At 45.2% G+C, this 16,918-nt stretch overlaps 1 protein-coding gene across 1 annotated transcript; it reads left to right on the forward strand.

Moving 5' to 3' along the window:
* The first annotated feature begins 3,217 nt into the window (after nucleotides 1-3,217).
* MTARC2 (mitochondrial amidoxime reducing component 2) lies at nucleotides 3,218-12,492 on the forward strand. The gene is made up of 7 exons (XM_048057500.2): nucleotides 3,218-3,520; nucleotides 3,608-3,781; nucleotides 6,436-6,598; nucleotides 7,968-8,108; nucleotides 9,094-9,155; nucleotides 9,244-9,315; nucleotides 9,841-12,492. Exons 1-7 carry the CDS (start codon nucleotides 3,252-3,254, stop codon nucleotides 9,965-9,967), a joined length of 1,008 nt encoding a protein of 335 aa, XP_047913457.2. The 5' UTR covers nucleotides 3,218-3,251; the 3' UTR covers nucleotides 9,968-12,492.
* Nucleotides 12,493-16,918: the final 4,426 nt, after the last annotated feature.

Here is a 16,918-nt window from a genome sequence, read left to right on the forward strand (position 1 = left end):
GTATCCCCACCCTTCACTATCCCTTCCTAAAAACACAGAATGAAATTTTGCTTCGGATAACAGGGAGGAGGAACTCGCAAAGATGTCAGTACAAACTGCACGAAAGTTTGGCCCTCGGCAAGGTTTCCGCTGAACCGAACGATGCTGGCTGAAAGGCAACTGTCCTTTAGTGCCATCTCCTGGGAAAAAAACAGATTTCCACCCTTGTTAGCTTCACTCATTGTTCTGCATCATCTCCTCTCCGGGAGGGGGGTGGTGGTGGTTTCCTGCCCTCCTCTAAGCAGGCCACAGTTTGACAACAGCGATCTTCAGGATTTTCGGTCCCAGCAGTGCAATGTGCATCTCTGCATACCAGTGTATTCCACCCTGTTAAATCCTGAGTCTCTGAGTCCCGTTTGCAAGTGTTTCAAACATAAAGACAAAGGAACATTGTTCCTGTTTTTTGTTTTGTTTTGTTTTTCTTTCAAAACCCCAAAATACATTATATTTTCCTCTGTGATTCTTGCTGTGCCTTAAAAACACTTATGAAGGATGCCTCACTGGAGGAAGGGGGATGAGCCCCAGCCACTTTTTGTTTCTGAATCTCATCCTCCACTGGAGAGATCCCAGCTGCTGAAGACAGGACATGTAATTTCAAACATGGGAGGAGCAGAGCCCAGCAGACTGGAAGGACCTGCCCCAGGAGTCACCAGCTCCAGCATTCATGCATAACTAGCCCACATTAGCGGGATAATCTTGCTATACGGCTGGCCAGTGAACAAAGCACCCCACTGGTTTTATATATTTATAATTCCTTGGGTAGGAAAATCCTCACAAAAAAAAAAAAAAAAGACCTCCTTACCTCATTGCTCTGACTTCATTAAAAGGCATCTATCATTAATGAGACTATTTTTAATTCTATCATCACCAATTATTCACCTGAGATTTTTCCCTACATTAATTTCAGTGAGCTCATTTCTAGTGCATGACTCACCAAACTCTGATTTCCTTGATTATTATAAAAGGAAACAGCAACACTTTTATCTTCCCCTCCTCTCTATGAAGGAATCTTTTGAATTTATGTATTTTTCGTTCTGACTTTGGAAAAAGGACACGATTTGTGTGGGGGTGTGGGCGTAATATAATTTTTATCATATTTGGCTTAAATCATTTTTGGATGACTGCATACTCAGCAGTGTCACCCCCTCATCTCCACCTTTTGTGGAATTAGCATTCACTGGAAAAATACCTGGCATGTCCCTGGTGTGGGACAGTTAACTCCTTCACTGGGACAAGCCCAGCCTACACTTAGCTCTACCCTAACACCCTTTCTCCTCATCTAGGCCAATGTTTTCCTGCCTTCGTCGTTGCAAATTTCTTTGTAATGTCCACCCAAATCTCCCGAGTTCAGCATTTCCAAATGTGTATGTCGGGTCTATGCCTTTCCAAATACTGCACTGTTCACATATCTGAAGACCTATGGCATCACTAGTCACTTGTCTTTTTTCACTTGAAACAAGCAAAATCCTTTAAATATTTCCTCACAATTCACCTTTCTTAGACTTCTGATTGATCCATTGCTACAAGAGTCTAGATTTGCCTCTAGAAGAATGATCAGTGCATCTGAATGCACTTTTACTTTTTCCTTTGTTTGACTTTATCGGTTTGTCTCATGGGTGCTTCTGAGCTGACCACACTGCTTTGCAAGACCCATTGCTTGCACAACCGAGAGAGCCCCAGTTTGCCATGGGATTGACACCACAAATCCTCCAACTGAGCAGTCACATTTTAAGCAAATTTAGCCTGAGGCAAGGATCTGGTGCAGAGAATTTCAGCACAGATGTCCTGCAGTTGAAGTTATAAGCAACTGAAAACAAGGTTGTTTCCTGTTGAGTACAGGCTTACCGTACCCACTCTGGCTATGACAATTCTGCTGTATGAGATGCTGTGTTTGGATTGTAACAAAAACATATATATATATATATATATATTTTCTAATCGACTTTATTCACACTGCTTTATAGCAGGAATTAGTTGCCCCTAGGTAAGCACAGGTGCACCTGATGTGGGGGATAAAACAAACCTGCTGATTAAAAATCTTACAAGAGGTTTTGAGAGAGTCTGTTTTATGGGTGAAGAGAGCTTTTCTTAAAGGCTGCAGTCTTAGACATGGAACATTATGCCACGAACGTGCTCTCTACAGCCAAATCTAAATTTACATCCCTTGCATCACAACAGGAGAGGAGAGATTATGCAGATGCTGCCGCCTTCTGTTATTCCTCCGTAAGCTCCTCCATGTCATAGTCTTCAAGAAGAGTCAGAGCTGAATGTAACAGCTGCTTGTCAGAGCTGGTCTGAACAAAATCTCACTAGCGACCAGGCTGGCAGATTTAGAGAACAAGTTTGAAGTCCTTCTTGGATTTAGAGATATATTTTTCTTCAAATTAATATGCAATCTCTAGGAAAGGCCAGCTACATCTGCTGCTGTTGTTTCACGTGAGCACCACTCGTATAGCCAAGAGCAGTCTGAGGAGTATCAAGAAAAGTTATAGTGAGTGGCAAGGGACTCAGGAGCACAGGTAGTTTTCTCATCAGTCCTCACAGTTAAAGGGAAGGGGTTTGGAAGGACCGTTCGAATCTGGCAAACCAACAAACGGCTACAGGACTGGTGCTGCAGCCAGGGCTCTGACTACTTAGACCATGGGACTTGCTTTGAGAAACCCAGTCTGCTGGGGCCCACCTGTCAGGGAATTTTTGGTCGCAGGCTGGCCATGCCGGTGAAGAGGGCTTTGTAGTAAAGTTGCCGGGGCAGGGGAACCTTTAATCATTCCACTCCTCGCTGCTAGTGTCAGCGGTAGATGCCCAAAGCCTGGAGAAGGCTCACGGGTCAGCAGGAGAGCACCTGAAGAGCAGCACAAGGCAGTCCCAGCCAGTAAGTCGGCTCCATCAGGGGTCAGACTTTAAATGTCTCTATGGAGAACGAACACCCTCCCAGAGGGTCCTGCAGGGACCAATTTGCTCCACAAAGCACCGTAAGAAGGGGGTTCAAGGGATTTGGAAGGGACACCAGCAGAACGCCTTCACCTTGGAAGGGGACACACGGCGGGGGGGGACACAGCCCCCAGCGGGCGGAGCGGGCCGGGGACCCCCCCATGCGGCAGCGGCGGCGCTGTGAGGGCGAGCGGCCCCGCGCCGGAAGGGGGCGGCCCCGCACCTCCCCTCACCGCCCCCGTGCCCGTCCCCGTCCCGTCCCTGCGTGCGGCCCGGGCGCCATGAGCGGGCCGTGGGGGGCTGCGGGCCCGGCGCTGCGGGCGCCCCGGGCGGGCTGGGTGTGGGCGGCGGCGGCGGCCCTGGCGCTGGGCGCCCTGCTGGGGGCTTGGCGCTGGGCCGCGGGGCGCCGCCGCCGCCGCCCAGCCCGGCTGCAGCGTGTGGGGACGGTGTCGAGCCTCTTCGTGTACCCCGTGAAGTCGTGCCGGGGGGTGGCCGTGCCGCGGGCGCAGGTGACGCCGATGGGGCTGCAGAGCGGGGAGCTGCGGGACAGGTAGGGGGGAGCGGTGTGGGGCCGGCTGGTGCGGGGCGCCGCTGCGCAGCGTGGTCCTGAGCCTCTGCGCGCCCCCCCGCGCCGCAGGTTCTGGCTGGTGACCAAGGCGGACGGGCACATGGTCACCGCCCGGCAGGAGCCCCGGCTCGTCCTCGTTTCGGTCGGCTGCGAGGATGGCTGCCTGGCCCTGAGCGCCCCCGGCATGGAGGAGCTGCGTGTGCCCGTGAGGCTCCCCAGGAAAAACCCGGTGCGGAACTGCAGGTACGGGGGGTAGGGAGGCTGGGGGGGGGGGGGGCTCCTGCTTCGTCCCTTCTCCCTGGTTATAGTGTGCCCCTCCCTTGTACGCCTTGTTTTCCGAGTCTGGGGAACGGCTGGTGTTTTCTTATTTAGGAATCTGCAGGTGCTGTGTATTACACCAAAGGCCAGGGCTGACTGCCGTAACGCTTTAATTTTAATCTGCTACACAGCACCGTAAATAAATATCAGGAAAGATAACAGTAGTCACAGACCATAAATCATGATCTCCAATCTTCATGCCGTGCCGTGTTTACTCACCTATGTTTACTCCCCGCTTGGGTAATTGCACCTCAAAGCCTCGGTCATGCGTTACCTCTGTACCGTGTGTGTGCCAGGCAGTGACACGCATGTCCAGCACATACACAACTTTCTAAAACTTGTTAGAAAAAGATTTAAGTAGTCTAAATATATTTCAGTAATGAAAAACTGCCAGGCCTTCGTATGGGTGCTGGCTCGTGCCCAGGAGTTTGGAGCTGAGGCAACGCAGCAGGGTGTCCGGCTGCAAAAGTCTGCGTAGGCTTTGTCTGTAACCTCTACAAATGGTAAGTCCAGTTGCAGGTTTTACTTGGATGTTTAAAAACCCCGTGTTTGGGGGAGTCAAGTGTAGGACTGAAGCCACTGAGTAGGCACGGTTTCTATTCATGCAGGTAACTCATTAGTGAGTTTTTACAGCTCTCTGGTGAAGCAGCCTCTGTGTTCTTCCTCTGTGCCTGTTGGTATGTGTTGTGATACTTAAATTTGTGATTGTGCGGTGTTCCCATGGATCCCTAAACCCCTGAGTTAATCAGTATAGATCTGCTTCTGAGGTGGAGAACAGTGTTGTTGGAAGCTGCTTCGTGCCAGCCCCCAGGCAGGCAGCGACAGAGAGAAGGGAGGGAAGCAAAAGGCAGTCAGGTGCTCTCTTGGGCAGTGGCAATTTCATCTCCACCTGTGCCGCAGAGCTGGTGTGAGGATCCCAGCAAACAGCAGGGATGTGGCTGGTGGAGTTAGTGGGTGAGAACAGATGTGATGCAGACATTGGTGAGTGAGAGGGCTGCCGTACGGGCGCTGTGTTGAGAGTTTCTGACAGCCATAGGAATACCCCGAAGAGCTGGGGGCTTGGCTGAGGGGAACACACAGCCACTTCAAGTGTTTGGGTGCGTGCACACACCAAGAAACCCTGGGTGTTTCTGAAAAGACAGAAAGTAAGTAGGAGTGAGCTGTCAGTAGCTCCTTTTGCAGGGGCAGTTATGCTGTGCATGAAACAAAATTAATCTTTTTGCAAGCAGAAGCCCGCTGCTAGCCGTCGCTGCCTGGAGCCCTGCAGCCTGCCTGTGGGTGAGGAGGGCATGCCCGTGAGATGCGAGCAGAGAGGAGAGGACCTTTAGGAACCGGGCCAAGCTAGATGAGCTGCCTGGGCATCTACGTGCTTTAAGCTGTGCAGCACAGGTAGAAGAAACTGCAGTGTAGTTGGGTCAAAATCACTACTGTGAAGACAGTCTTAGCTTATTCATGACTGTTGTGGAAGTTTATTGGAAGATTGAGTTGAGGTTTACCTTGTGTGCCAGGAAAGTGTTCTGGGCATAAACTTGTTTTGTATTGTGCGGCCAGTGGGTTTTCGTGCACCGTGGACTTTGCTTCCATTATAAATCTTTAACCTCTCCTAGCGTATAGCTCAGTATCTTAGGTTTGAGCTTTGCTTGTTGAATTAGTAGCCTGTTGCCAGTTCTCACTGGGGTGAGGTCTTGCCAGCAGCCTTATGAGAAGCTGACATACATCCTTTTGTTGTTATTCTTAACAGATTTGTGCGGTGTGGGAAAAACAAACAAACAAACACCTTCCAGAGACTTTTCAGGAGGCAGCTAGTTTTTGGGGAAGGGTCTTGCTGAGAACAAGGGCTGAAATTTACATTGCTCTTTCTGCTCTGCCTCATGTGCTGACAGGCTGATCCTCAAGTGGTCTAGACCTGGTGTGTGATTTGATTGGATTGGATTTTTTTTGAGGAATGTGTGAACACCAGGTTTTTACGTCCTATTTTGCAGCCTCAGCAATAAGGTGTTCATTGCTGCTTTATAGTAAAAAAAATAATTACAGCACATACAAATTTATTAATTAGTGTCAGAATGTAAGCTGAAGGGGTCTGTTAGGCAGCAGAGTTTCACTCCACTCTGGGTAAATTTTCACAGCACTAAAATTTGAACAAAAGCTTCCTTAACAATCAGGGACGTCAGCAAGTGCTAATTACAGTGACTAACTGCACCGCAATGTTCATTTCCTCAAATTAATTACATTTCAGTTGATTTCTGGGCAGAGATCTTTTGTTGTTAGTCACACGCAAATGCAAGAATAGACTTTTTTTTTTAAGCTCTGAGCACCTAGTCTGTTCATGGCGCATTCTTTCACCGTTACTGTCTGGCCATGTCCACGGTACGTAGCTTCCAAAACAAAGTTGCCACAAGATTGCACACTGGAAATGATCCTTGTGCCAAATCCAGAAACCAGCTTCTACCTCACTAATTCAGGCAGTTTGTTAAATGTATCTAGCTTCTACTATTAAAATGAGATGCCTACTTTTAAATAATAAGCATGCTTGAGTCTTTGGTTTTACAACTAGCTTGCTGATATGTCTTATCCTTCAGGTTGTTCGGACTGGATATTCAAGGCAGGGACTGTGGAGATGAAGTGGCTCGGTGGCTCACCACTTTCCTGAATTCGGAGCCCTATCGACTGGTGCACTTTGAGCCTTCCATGGTGCCAAGAAAGTCAAAGGACGTAATAAATCTTTTCCGAAGCACAGATGAGGTAAATGAATGTTCTTGTTCTCAGAATTACCTTCTTCTTATTGTTTCCTTCCCCAGCCACCGAATCTGCACATTCAGTTGTTTGTGATGAGTCCATTTTAGCAAGGTTTATATCATGTACATAAACCATGTGAATGTTTTCCTTTTCTATGATGAAATTACTTGCTTTAATTTTACCTTAAATTTGTTCTAAGCTGTTGACCACTCACAACTAGAGTCTGACACTGACATTTAAAGAGGAACTGCAGAATTAAATACCATTCCTGTTGTGCCTCGGAGAATAGAAGAAAATCATGTTTTTAAAGGTGTTTTGGTGTTATAACCCGTATTGTGTAGAAAACTTTCATTCAGTATCCCTTGTGAGATCTAGGAGTTTACTGATGTGAGTTGTACTACCTCATAGTTTATTTAAAGGGACAACATTCAACCCCAGTGTCTATAGTTACAGTCCTAGTCTATAGTTACCATCCAGAAAGGGTTACAGAGGTTTCATCTCCTTCTTTCTGTGGGAAGAAGCTTGCAGATGTGATATTAGATAAAGATAATGTAGGAAGGGAAGGAAGTTGCCATGCTCTGATGTCTTTATATCATTGGAGCTATTGATGTCCTCCTTGTCTGAACACAGCTCCTGTATGAAGATGGAGTGAACTCTACCTGATGAGTGCATACTTTTTAAGGAAGTACAGTTTGTGAATGCCTTACATTATTCTCGTGACGTTTTTATCTATAGGACATCGGTGTAGTACTTGTTGTTGCACAAAGAAAAGAAAGTATATAATCTATTCTGGATTCTCATGCATATGCGTTTACCATGTAACTGAGACCGGTACAGAAGACTAATGGTTTCAGCATATGGTGTGTCAGGTTACGAGGGGTGGCATTCAGGAATCCTAGCATGAAGAATAGAAGAAGCATAGAAGAATTCAGTTAGTCAATTATAGTCGACCATGTAAGTTTAGCAGATCCATAAACAACTTGGAATCCTTCAAAGCTTGCCATAGCATGCTTTACTGATATATTTAGCTCTGTTTGTAACACCTAGGATAAATGTCTGGGATGTGCATACAATATCAGCTTGTAAGAAGTTGTGGCAGCTTATATAATTTCAGCTTCATTCTATAAATAGAAGTTTAATTTTACAGTTTGAGCAAAGGAAAGTTGTGGCAGTTCTGAAATAGGAAAAGGCAGGTGTTTTACTAGATAACGTCCTTCCATCAAAATTAAAATCTGAATACAGCAGCCTAACACTGCCAGGCTAATACATGGTCACTGGTTCCAACGTATCAGTCCTTTTGCTGTTCAGTAGTTTTGCCAACTTCGCACCCATGCTCTTACAGCAGCCTTACATTTTTTGGTGTTTGTTTATGTAGGTTGCCTATCCTGACTGTAGCCCGCTCTTGATCATCTCAGAAGCTTCACTGGAGGACTTAAATACCAGACTGGAGAAGAAAGTTAAGATACAGAACTTCAGACCGAATATTTTTGTGACAGGTTGCAGTGCTTTTGAGGAGGTAAAATAACTCTTAAATGTCTTTTTGAAGGCTTGGATGTGTTTTTTTTGTAACTGTTTCCTTGGGGGATGGTGCCAACAAGGTTGAGGAAAGCTGCGGTTTGGTGATATGCAGCTGGATTCCAGAGAGATACAGCTTCTGCTCGCTTGCATGTGAAGCATAGAGGGAGAAAACAGGTCTGTGAATACTTATTAGCTTGGGAAAGGAAGAAAAAAGTGACAGGCTGCTACTTAAAGCTCACTTTCAAGTGTGAAGTAAGGAAGGCTATGCATGCTGTCATTGATCAAACTAATGATACAAATGAGCAGTTAGTAAATTGTGAGTGTGATGTTTTATAGTCTTTGGCACAAGAGTAAAACTGACCACTGTGATTCTGCAGCACCAACACTACATCTCTGACTATATTCTGGTAGTTCAAAAAGCACCATCTATGAAGGTATCTGGCGATGAAATGAACAGGTGATGATGGCATTTAAGTGTTTTGACATCCTGTTCCCTTTTTCCAAAGAACTTGCTCTGGATAGATCTGGTAATTCCCAAATCTGTGAAGTTTCTAAAAACAAAAATGGGTCTCCCAAGAAGAGTTGCAATGTTAACCTTGTGCAGAGAAGTGAAAACTTACTTCCACTAAAAAATTCCTTTCTGTGGAAGTAGTGACTAGCAGAGGTCACAGATCAGATTCTCACATGCACAGTTAGAATAAACTTGCTTTAAGTTCAGACAACTGCGTGCTGCAGAATGGGTTTTGTTACCTACATACCTTTCTTTCCAGATATTATTACTGGTGGGTCATGGATTGGATGAATGTAGGGACAACAGGGTTTTCATTAAAATTGTACCGTAATATAACTGCACTTATTTGAAGATGCAAGTGAAGGTGACCATCTGGAATGGTACAGCCTCTTTAAGAATGACTGTGCCACTCCTAGAAGAATGGTTGTACATGCACATGTCTAAAATGTGCTTAATATTTTCCTTCCCTCAGGACACCTGGGAGGAAATTCTTATTGGCAGCGTGGAAATGAAAGGGACAGTGTGCTGTGCAAGGTAAATATTTGAGACGGTTATTTTATATAGATGGACAGAGATTTATAATCAGAAGCTGTTACTGATTTGGTGCTGTCTGTAATTGCAGGTGTATTTTAACAACTGTTAACCCAGACACTGGGGTCCTGGACAGGAAGGAGCCCCTGGAAACATTGAAAAGGTTGTAAAAATACCAGTGTGTCTCAGGCTGTGGGATTGGATTTAGGTTAGATCCAACAGATGCTGGGCTGATGTTTTAAAAGTGCTTTGAAGTATGTGCAGGATGTAATAACGCAGTGTAAAGTTGTGTGTATTGGCTTCTGTTCTACTTTATGCAATTCTATACAGTAAGAAAATTCAGGAAATTCTCTCTTCTTACTTGCAAACTTTACATTCTCTGCCTCTTCCGTCAGTGCTAGTGTGAATGCCTGGCGTATCAGAAATTTGAGGTATTTAAAAGTCTAACTCAGCAACTTCAGCATTTCTTTTTAAAATATCTTCTGTATGTGTATTATGTACGTGGACCTGTGAATACAGTCAGGTTCTTTCTCTCTATTTGAACTGCTTAGTTCTCAGTAATTATAGTATTTATTTATTTTGTAGTATAATATGGTGACTGTTCATATGTCCTCTCTCTCACCACTGATATCTTGATATTTAGGATTTGCTACCACTGATTCTAAAAAAAAGTGTTCTCTCTCTGCAGTTACCGCTTATGTGATCCGTCTGAGCGACACATTTACAAATCCAGCCCTCTCTTTGGAAGATACTTTGCCGTTGACAAAACTGGAACAATTCAAGTTGGAGACCCTGTGTACAAGATGGTCCAGTAGTGAGGGATGTTTTTATCAGAAGATGACTCTTCACTTCAACATGTTTTTCTTTTTCTCTGTGAACGTGGTCACTGTCATAACTTTTTCTTATCTCTTGCAATATTTTTAATACTATGTTCCTTTGTAAGGTGTGGGAGGTCTTGGAGGCTATGAGCTGTCAGTCATTTCAGATCATGATCATCTAGTAGCATGCATGTAGCAAACAAGTCTTCATTTTTTCTGCAGGATGTGGTAGAGGAGAGTCAAATCCAAGACAGATTTGACAGCACTACTGTATCACACCTCATAAAATTTAGTGTCAAGCTTGATGTCAGAATCCAAAGTTATTTACAAGGGCTTTGCATCATGTATTAGGTACATTCAGTGCCTATAGAGAACCACAAAAACAGTCATGCCAAGCATAAAATGCATATGTTGATCACAGAGCTCCCTTTGCAATTGAACTGTGAGTGCTGATGGCAAGGCTGTGTCTTAAATTCTACACTTCTTTGGTCCCAAGTATCTTCATCTATGTCTGGAGTTACTTTCCTGCAGTGTTACTTATTCTGCAGTCATTTCCAGAAGATTGCTTTTGTCTTTTGAGATTGGAGCAATGTCTGAAGGAGAAGCTTTGTGAGCTGACTAAACGCTCCTCTGTTCTATAGGTGGGAACACTGTAAGACTATAGGCTCACTTATTTTATGACCTGTGCTTGAAAGAATTTGAATATTTTTTTTCTCCTGTGAAGCATACTGTATTGGCTTAGCTGTAAAGTAGTGATTTGTTTGGAGTAGTGTTTGCTGCCTTATCAGTAGAACTTCCAATTTGACTAAAGGCATTAGGCGTTCATTAGATCAGAGGCTGGATGCACATTTAGAGGGAGAAAAAAGTTGTTCGGAATGATCTGATTCCAAGCCTGCCCCTATTCAAGCTGATGTCCAGGCCAGTCTTGCAGGGCTTTGTGTTCATGCTTCGCTCCTCTGTGACTAAGTGAACCTCTTCCTATAGAAAGTTAAGCTGCTTCCGCAAGATTTAGACCAAAGGGATCTGGATATGTAGAGAAGTAAAGCTTTATGCATCAAGGGAGAGGAAAAAAAAATAGATTTCCAGTGCCAAATAGCACTGAGCAGACGTTTGGGAAGCTGCAGTTATAGACTGAGCATGTTAAAGTCTTTATGTATTATGCATTTAGATCTCTCCCTCCCTGTTCTAACCAAATGTCAAATAATTATATTTTTTACTGTATTTTATACTGCACAAAACAAACGGGGCTGATGTAGAGGGAAGACAATAGCTGGGTGATGGCAGTAGTATCTTTTCTTTAAATATAATTATGAAGAAAAAAAACTCAAGCCCGACATTTTTCAAATGCTTGGCTGCCTGTTGCTTTGTTATGGGTTGCTAGGTCTAGAAAGACTGTTGAACTAGCAAAGAAGAGGAATTTAATTGAGTGTGAAGGACAAATAATGACCCAATTTGGCGTTTCGAATCTTTGTTTTGTATTGTGAATATGAAATTGGAATTTTGCTGCATGTTCACGGCTCAGACTTGTAAGATGAAGAGCTCTTGTGCCTTTGAGCAAATTCAGATGGCTGTATGTGGTAAGCATGAAGCAAGCATATGGGGAAGATAGTTTTCTATTATTCGTGAACTCAGAGTTGTTCCAAATAGCCTTTTATTAGCAGTGCTCTGTAAGTACTGTTTTCCTGTGACATACAAGTACCCAGCTAGGTCTACATGTTGCATACTTGTGCGTTACTATGCCTAATGCAGCAACTAGTGGGAGAAGTGAGAGAAAAAGCATCGTCTTATAAAAGGAAAGTAATCCTGAGGCTCACTTTAAAAAAAAAAGCGTATATTGAAAATCATGAATATTAGAGGCTGAAACATTGTGGAATTCCTAATAATATTATTAAGCAAAGACAGCCTGCTGGCCTGCCAAAGCAATTAGTTAAGAGTGTGTCTCTTCATTAAGTCAAAGACATTGAAGGAACAAGAGCTGAACATAGCCTCTAGCCAAGTGTACTTCTTCGTTGTGGTTCTATCATCACTTTAGGAGTTACGTAACGCATTGTCTGATATAGATTGTGTTGCATCTTTGATTTTGATTGTTCATTGATTGGACTAATTTTCAAATGGTGCTGTCTTTTCAATGAGAAACTGCATCTGTGTTCCTGTTAGGAAAATGCCATAGATCTAAACCCCTGATTTACCCTGTAAAAGCCTCTTAGAAGAATTTAGAATCCTAAACCAGGTATGCGTCTGAGTATTACAGATTTGACAACTGACATTTAAATCCATTATGTGATGAAAGAGGGCCATATATGGGAGCTGGAGAGGGTAATTAACATTGCAATATAAACATCTTCATACAAATGTTGTACTGTTGTAACTTTAGGAATTGTATTTGATTTCACTAAAGCCATTTAGAAAATTGAAAAACATGTAAATCATAAAACTTGTTTTTTTTAAATTGTGCACTTAAAAATGTTTAATTATTTTTTAACTAGAGAAAAAAACAAGTATAAACTTCTATTGAATTGTAACTGTTGTAAGGTGTGAAATTTGTGAATCTTTTTTCTGTGTTTTCCTTTTTCATATTTAACTTCTGGTGCTGTTTACTGGATCTCATGTATAATTGTTTCTTCTTTCAATCTTTATTTTTTTAATCTTACCTCAAAGTTCGAGAAAATACCCAGTTAATCAGAGGAAGCCACCCACATGCATAAGAAAGCAGACCCATGAGATTATTCTCACTTCGAGATCTGTAAGAAGTTCCCCGTACTGGGCAGCTGCAGGGCTGAAGACTAACTTCAGATTTCAGCTAACTGAACTTTCTCTACCTGTTCAGTCTATAGACACAATGAAGGCTGTGGCATGTTTTTGTGAAGAGCTGGGGTAGAAATGAAATTTTTCTGACTCTGTGTAAGGCTAGAGCATCTCCGTTTGCTTTTGGACCATATGTGTTAGGCTCCTAGCTGACTGAAATCTCAGTTTCCTACGGCATTGCAGAGCAGCACTGGTACTGTGCTTCATCTAACCCTCATAGCCTCTTTGCTGTTGTACTCCAAAAACAATAGCTCCATTTACTATTGATTGAGATATGTCTTCCAAAGCTTATGAAGGATGATGCTTGTTGTGGTTTAACCCAGCAGGCAGCTTAGTACCATACAGCCATTCTCTCACTCCAGTCCCCATCCATGCAGTGGGATGGGGGAAGGAATTAGGGAAAAGAACAGTAAAACTCATGGGTTGAGATAAAAACAGTTTAATAGGACAGAAAAGAAAGGGAAATAACGATAATAAAAGATGATACAAAACAAGTGATGAATACCACAATTGCTAACCGCCTGGCCAGTCCCCAAAAAACAACTGCCCTTCCCTCCCATATTAATTGTTCAGCATGACATTGCATGGTATGGAATACCCCTTTGGCCATTTGGGTTCAGGTGTCCTGGTTCTGTCCCCTCACAGCTTCTTGTGCACCCCTAGTCTCTCTGACCAGGGCAGTAGGAGAAGCTCAAAAGCCTTTGACTTGGTGTAAGCGCTGCTCTGTAACAACTAAAACACTGGTGTGTTAGCAATGTTATTTTTCTCCTAAACACAAAACACAGCACCATACCAGCCACTCTGAAGAAAATTATCTCAGCTGAAACCAGGATACCGCTTCAGGCATAGCGGGCACAATTATATGGACTGACTCATGGATAGTTCACAGAATCGTCTAGGTTGGAAGAGACCTCCAAGATCATCTAGTCCAACCTCTGACCTAACACTAACAAGTCCTCCACTAAACCATATCACTAAGCTCAACATTTAAACGTCTTTTAAAGACCTCCAGGGATGGTGACTCAACCACTTCCCTGGGCAGCCTATTCCAATGCCTAACAACCCTTTCAGTAAAGAAGTTTTTCCTAATATCCAACCTAAACCTCCCCTGGCGCAACTTTAGCCCATTCCCCCTCGTCCTGTCACCAGGCACGTGGGAGAATAGACCAACCCCCACCTCTTTACAGCCTCCTTTAAGGTACCTATAGAGAGCGATAAGGTCGCCCCTGAGACTCCTCCAGGCTGAACGACCCCAGCTCCCTCAGCTGCTCCTCATAAGACTTGTTCTCCAGGCCCCTCACCAGCTTTGTTGCCCTTCTCTGGACTCTCTCAAGCACCTCGATGTCCTTCTTGTAGTGAGGGGCCCAAAGCTGAACACAGTACTCGAGGTGTGGCCTCACCAGAGCCAAGTACAGGGGGACAATCACTTCCCTAAACCTGCTGGCCACACTGCTTCTTATACAAGCCAGGATGCTGTTGGCCTTCTTGGCTACCTGAGCACACTGCTGGCTCATATTCAGCCGACTATCAACCAATACTCCCAGGTCCTTCTCTGCCAGGCAGCTTTCCAACCACTCTTCTCCCAGCCTGTAGCTCTGCTTGGGGTTGTTGCGCCCCAGGTGCAGGACCCAGCACTTGGCCTTGTTGAACTTCATACAGTTGACCTCAGCCCATCGGTCCAGCCTGTCCAGATCCTCCTGCAGAGCCTTCCTACTCTCGAGCAGATTGACACATGCACCTAACATGGTGTTGTCTGCAAACTTACTGAGGGTGCACTCGATCCCCTCATCCAGATCATCAATAAAGATATTGAAGAGGACTGGCCCCAGTACTGAACCCTGGGGGACTCCACTAGTGACTGGCCTCCAACTGGATTTGACTCCATTCACCACAACTCTTTGGGCCCGGCCATCCAGCCAGTTTTTAACCCAACAAAGCATACACCAGTCCAAGTCAAGAGCAGCCAGTTTCTTGAGGAGAATGTTGTGGGAAACGGTGTCAAAAGCCTTACTGAAATCAAGATACACCACATCCACAGCCTTTCCCTCATCCACTAAGCGTGTCACTTCGTCATAGAAGGAGACCAGGTTCGTCAAGCAGGACGTGCCTTTCATAAACCCATGCTGACTGGGCCTGATTGCCTGGTTGCCCTGCAAGTGCCGCGTGATGACACTCGAGATAATCTGCTCCATGAGCTTCCCTGGCACTGAGGTCAAACTAACAGGCCTATAGTTCCCCGGGTCTACCCTCCGGCCCTTCTTGTAGATGGGTGTCATGTTTTCTAGCCGCCAGTCAACTGGGACCTCCCCTGATAGCCAGGACTGCTGATAAATGACGGAAAGCGGCTTGGCCAGCTCCTCCACCAGTTCGCTCAGTACCCTCGGGTGGATCCCATCCGGCCCCATCAACTTGTGTACATGCAAGTGCTGTAGCAGGTCACCAACCATTTCCTCATGGATAGTGAGGGCCACATTCTGCTCCCCATCCCCTTCCACCAGCTCAGGGTACTGGGTATCCAGAGAACAACTGGTTTTGCGGCTAAAGACTGAGGCAAAGAAGGCATTAAGCACCTCAGCCTTTTCCTCATCTCTTGGAACTAAGTTTCCCCCTGCATCCAGTAAAGGATGGAGATTCTCCTTAGTCCTCCTTTTTGTGTTGATGTATTTATAAAAACATTTTTTGTTATCTTTAATGGCAGTAGCCAGATTGAGCTCCAGATGAGCTTTGGCCTTTCTAATTTTGTCCCTGCACAGCCTCGTAACATCCTTATAGTCCTCCTGAGTGGCCCGCCCTCTTTTCCAAAGATTATAAACCCTCTTTTTTCTCCTAAGCTCGAGCCACAACTCTCTGTTCAACCAGGCCGGTCTTATTCCGCGCCGGCTTGTCTTTGGGCACGTGGGGACAGACCGCTCCTGAGCCATTAAGATTTCCTTCTTGAAGAGTGCCCAGCCTTCCTGGACTCCTCTGCCCTTCAGAACCACCTCCCAAGGGACTCTGCCAACCAGTGTCCTGAACAGCTCAAAGTCAGCCCTCCGGAAGGAGGGGTTGAATACAGCAGTTTTACTGGTCCCCTTCCTGACTTCGCCAAGAATAGAGAACTCTACCATTTCGTCGTCACTCTGCCCAAGACAGCGCCCGACTACCACATCTCCCACCAGTCCGTCACTGTTTGTGAACAGAAGGTCTAGCGGGGCACCTCCCCTGGTAGGCTCACTAACCAGCTGCATCAGGAAGCTATCTTCCACGCTCTCCAGAAACCTCCTAGACTGCTTTCTCTGGGCTGTGTTGTGCTGCCAGGATATGTCTGGGAAGTTGAAGTCCCCCACGAGAACAAGCGCTGACGATTTCGCGGCTTCTGCCAGCTGCCTGTAGAACTCCTCATCCATCTCCTCATCCTGGTTTGGCGGTCTATAACAGACCCCCACCAGGATGCTTGCCTTGTTGGCCTTCCCTCTGATCCTAACCCACAGGGACTCAACCTTATCATTCCCAGCCTCAAGTTCCACAACATCAAAACACTCTCTAATATAGAGAGCCACACCACCACCCCTTCTGTGCTGCCTGTCCCTTCTGAAGAGCCTATAGCCAGACATTGCAGCACTCCAGTCATGAGAGTGGTCCCACCACGTCTCCGTGATGGCAACCAAGTCATAGCCTGCCTGCTGCACGATGGCTTCCAGCTCCTCGTTTGTTACCCATGCTGCATGCATTAGTGTAGATGCACTTCATTTGGGCCATTGCCTTCTCCCCTGGCCTTGCCATTGTTCCCCTGGCACACCTCTAACAAGCTTTATTTCAGCCCCGTCCCCCTTCTTACCTAGTTTAAAGCCCTCTCAATGAGCCCTGCCAGCTCCTGGGCTAGGATCCATGAGCTGGCAGGGCTCAGTTATTTTTTATAGACCTACCTCTCCTGCCTTGGCATAAATCAAAAGTGATGGCTGAATCTCTTAACTTCATTTTACCAAGATTTCACTCATAGAAGTGTAGGACTGAATTAAAATCAGCTGGGTCACAAAGTACATTCTTCTCTGTCAGAAACAAAGCAATAGACAGTAAATTCAGACTCAGGGAATACGTGCTTCATCTGTGTCCACATACCACTGGGCACTTCCCATTATGCTATGAAAACTTCAGATTTGTAGT

This window comes from Anser cygnoides, chromosome 3, assembly GCF_040182565.1.
Source record: "Anser cygnoides isolate HZ-2024a breed goose chromosome 3, Taihu_goose_T2T_genome, whole genome shotgun sequence".
Classification (NCBI taxonomy): domain Eukaryota; kingdom Metazoa; phylum Chordata; class Aves; order Anseriformes; family Anatidae; genus Anser; species Anser cygnoides.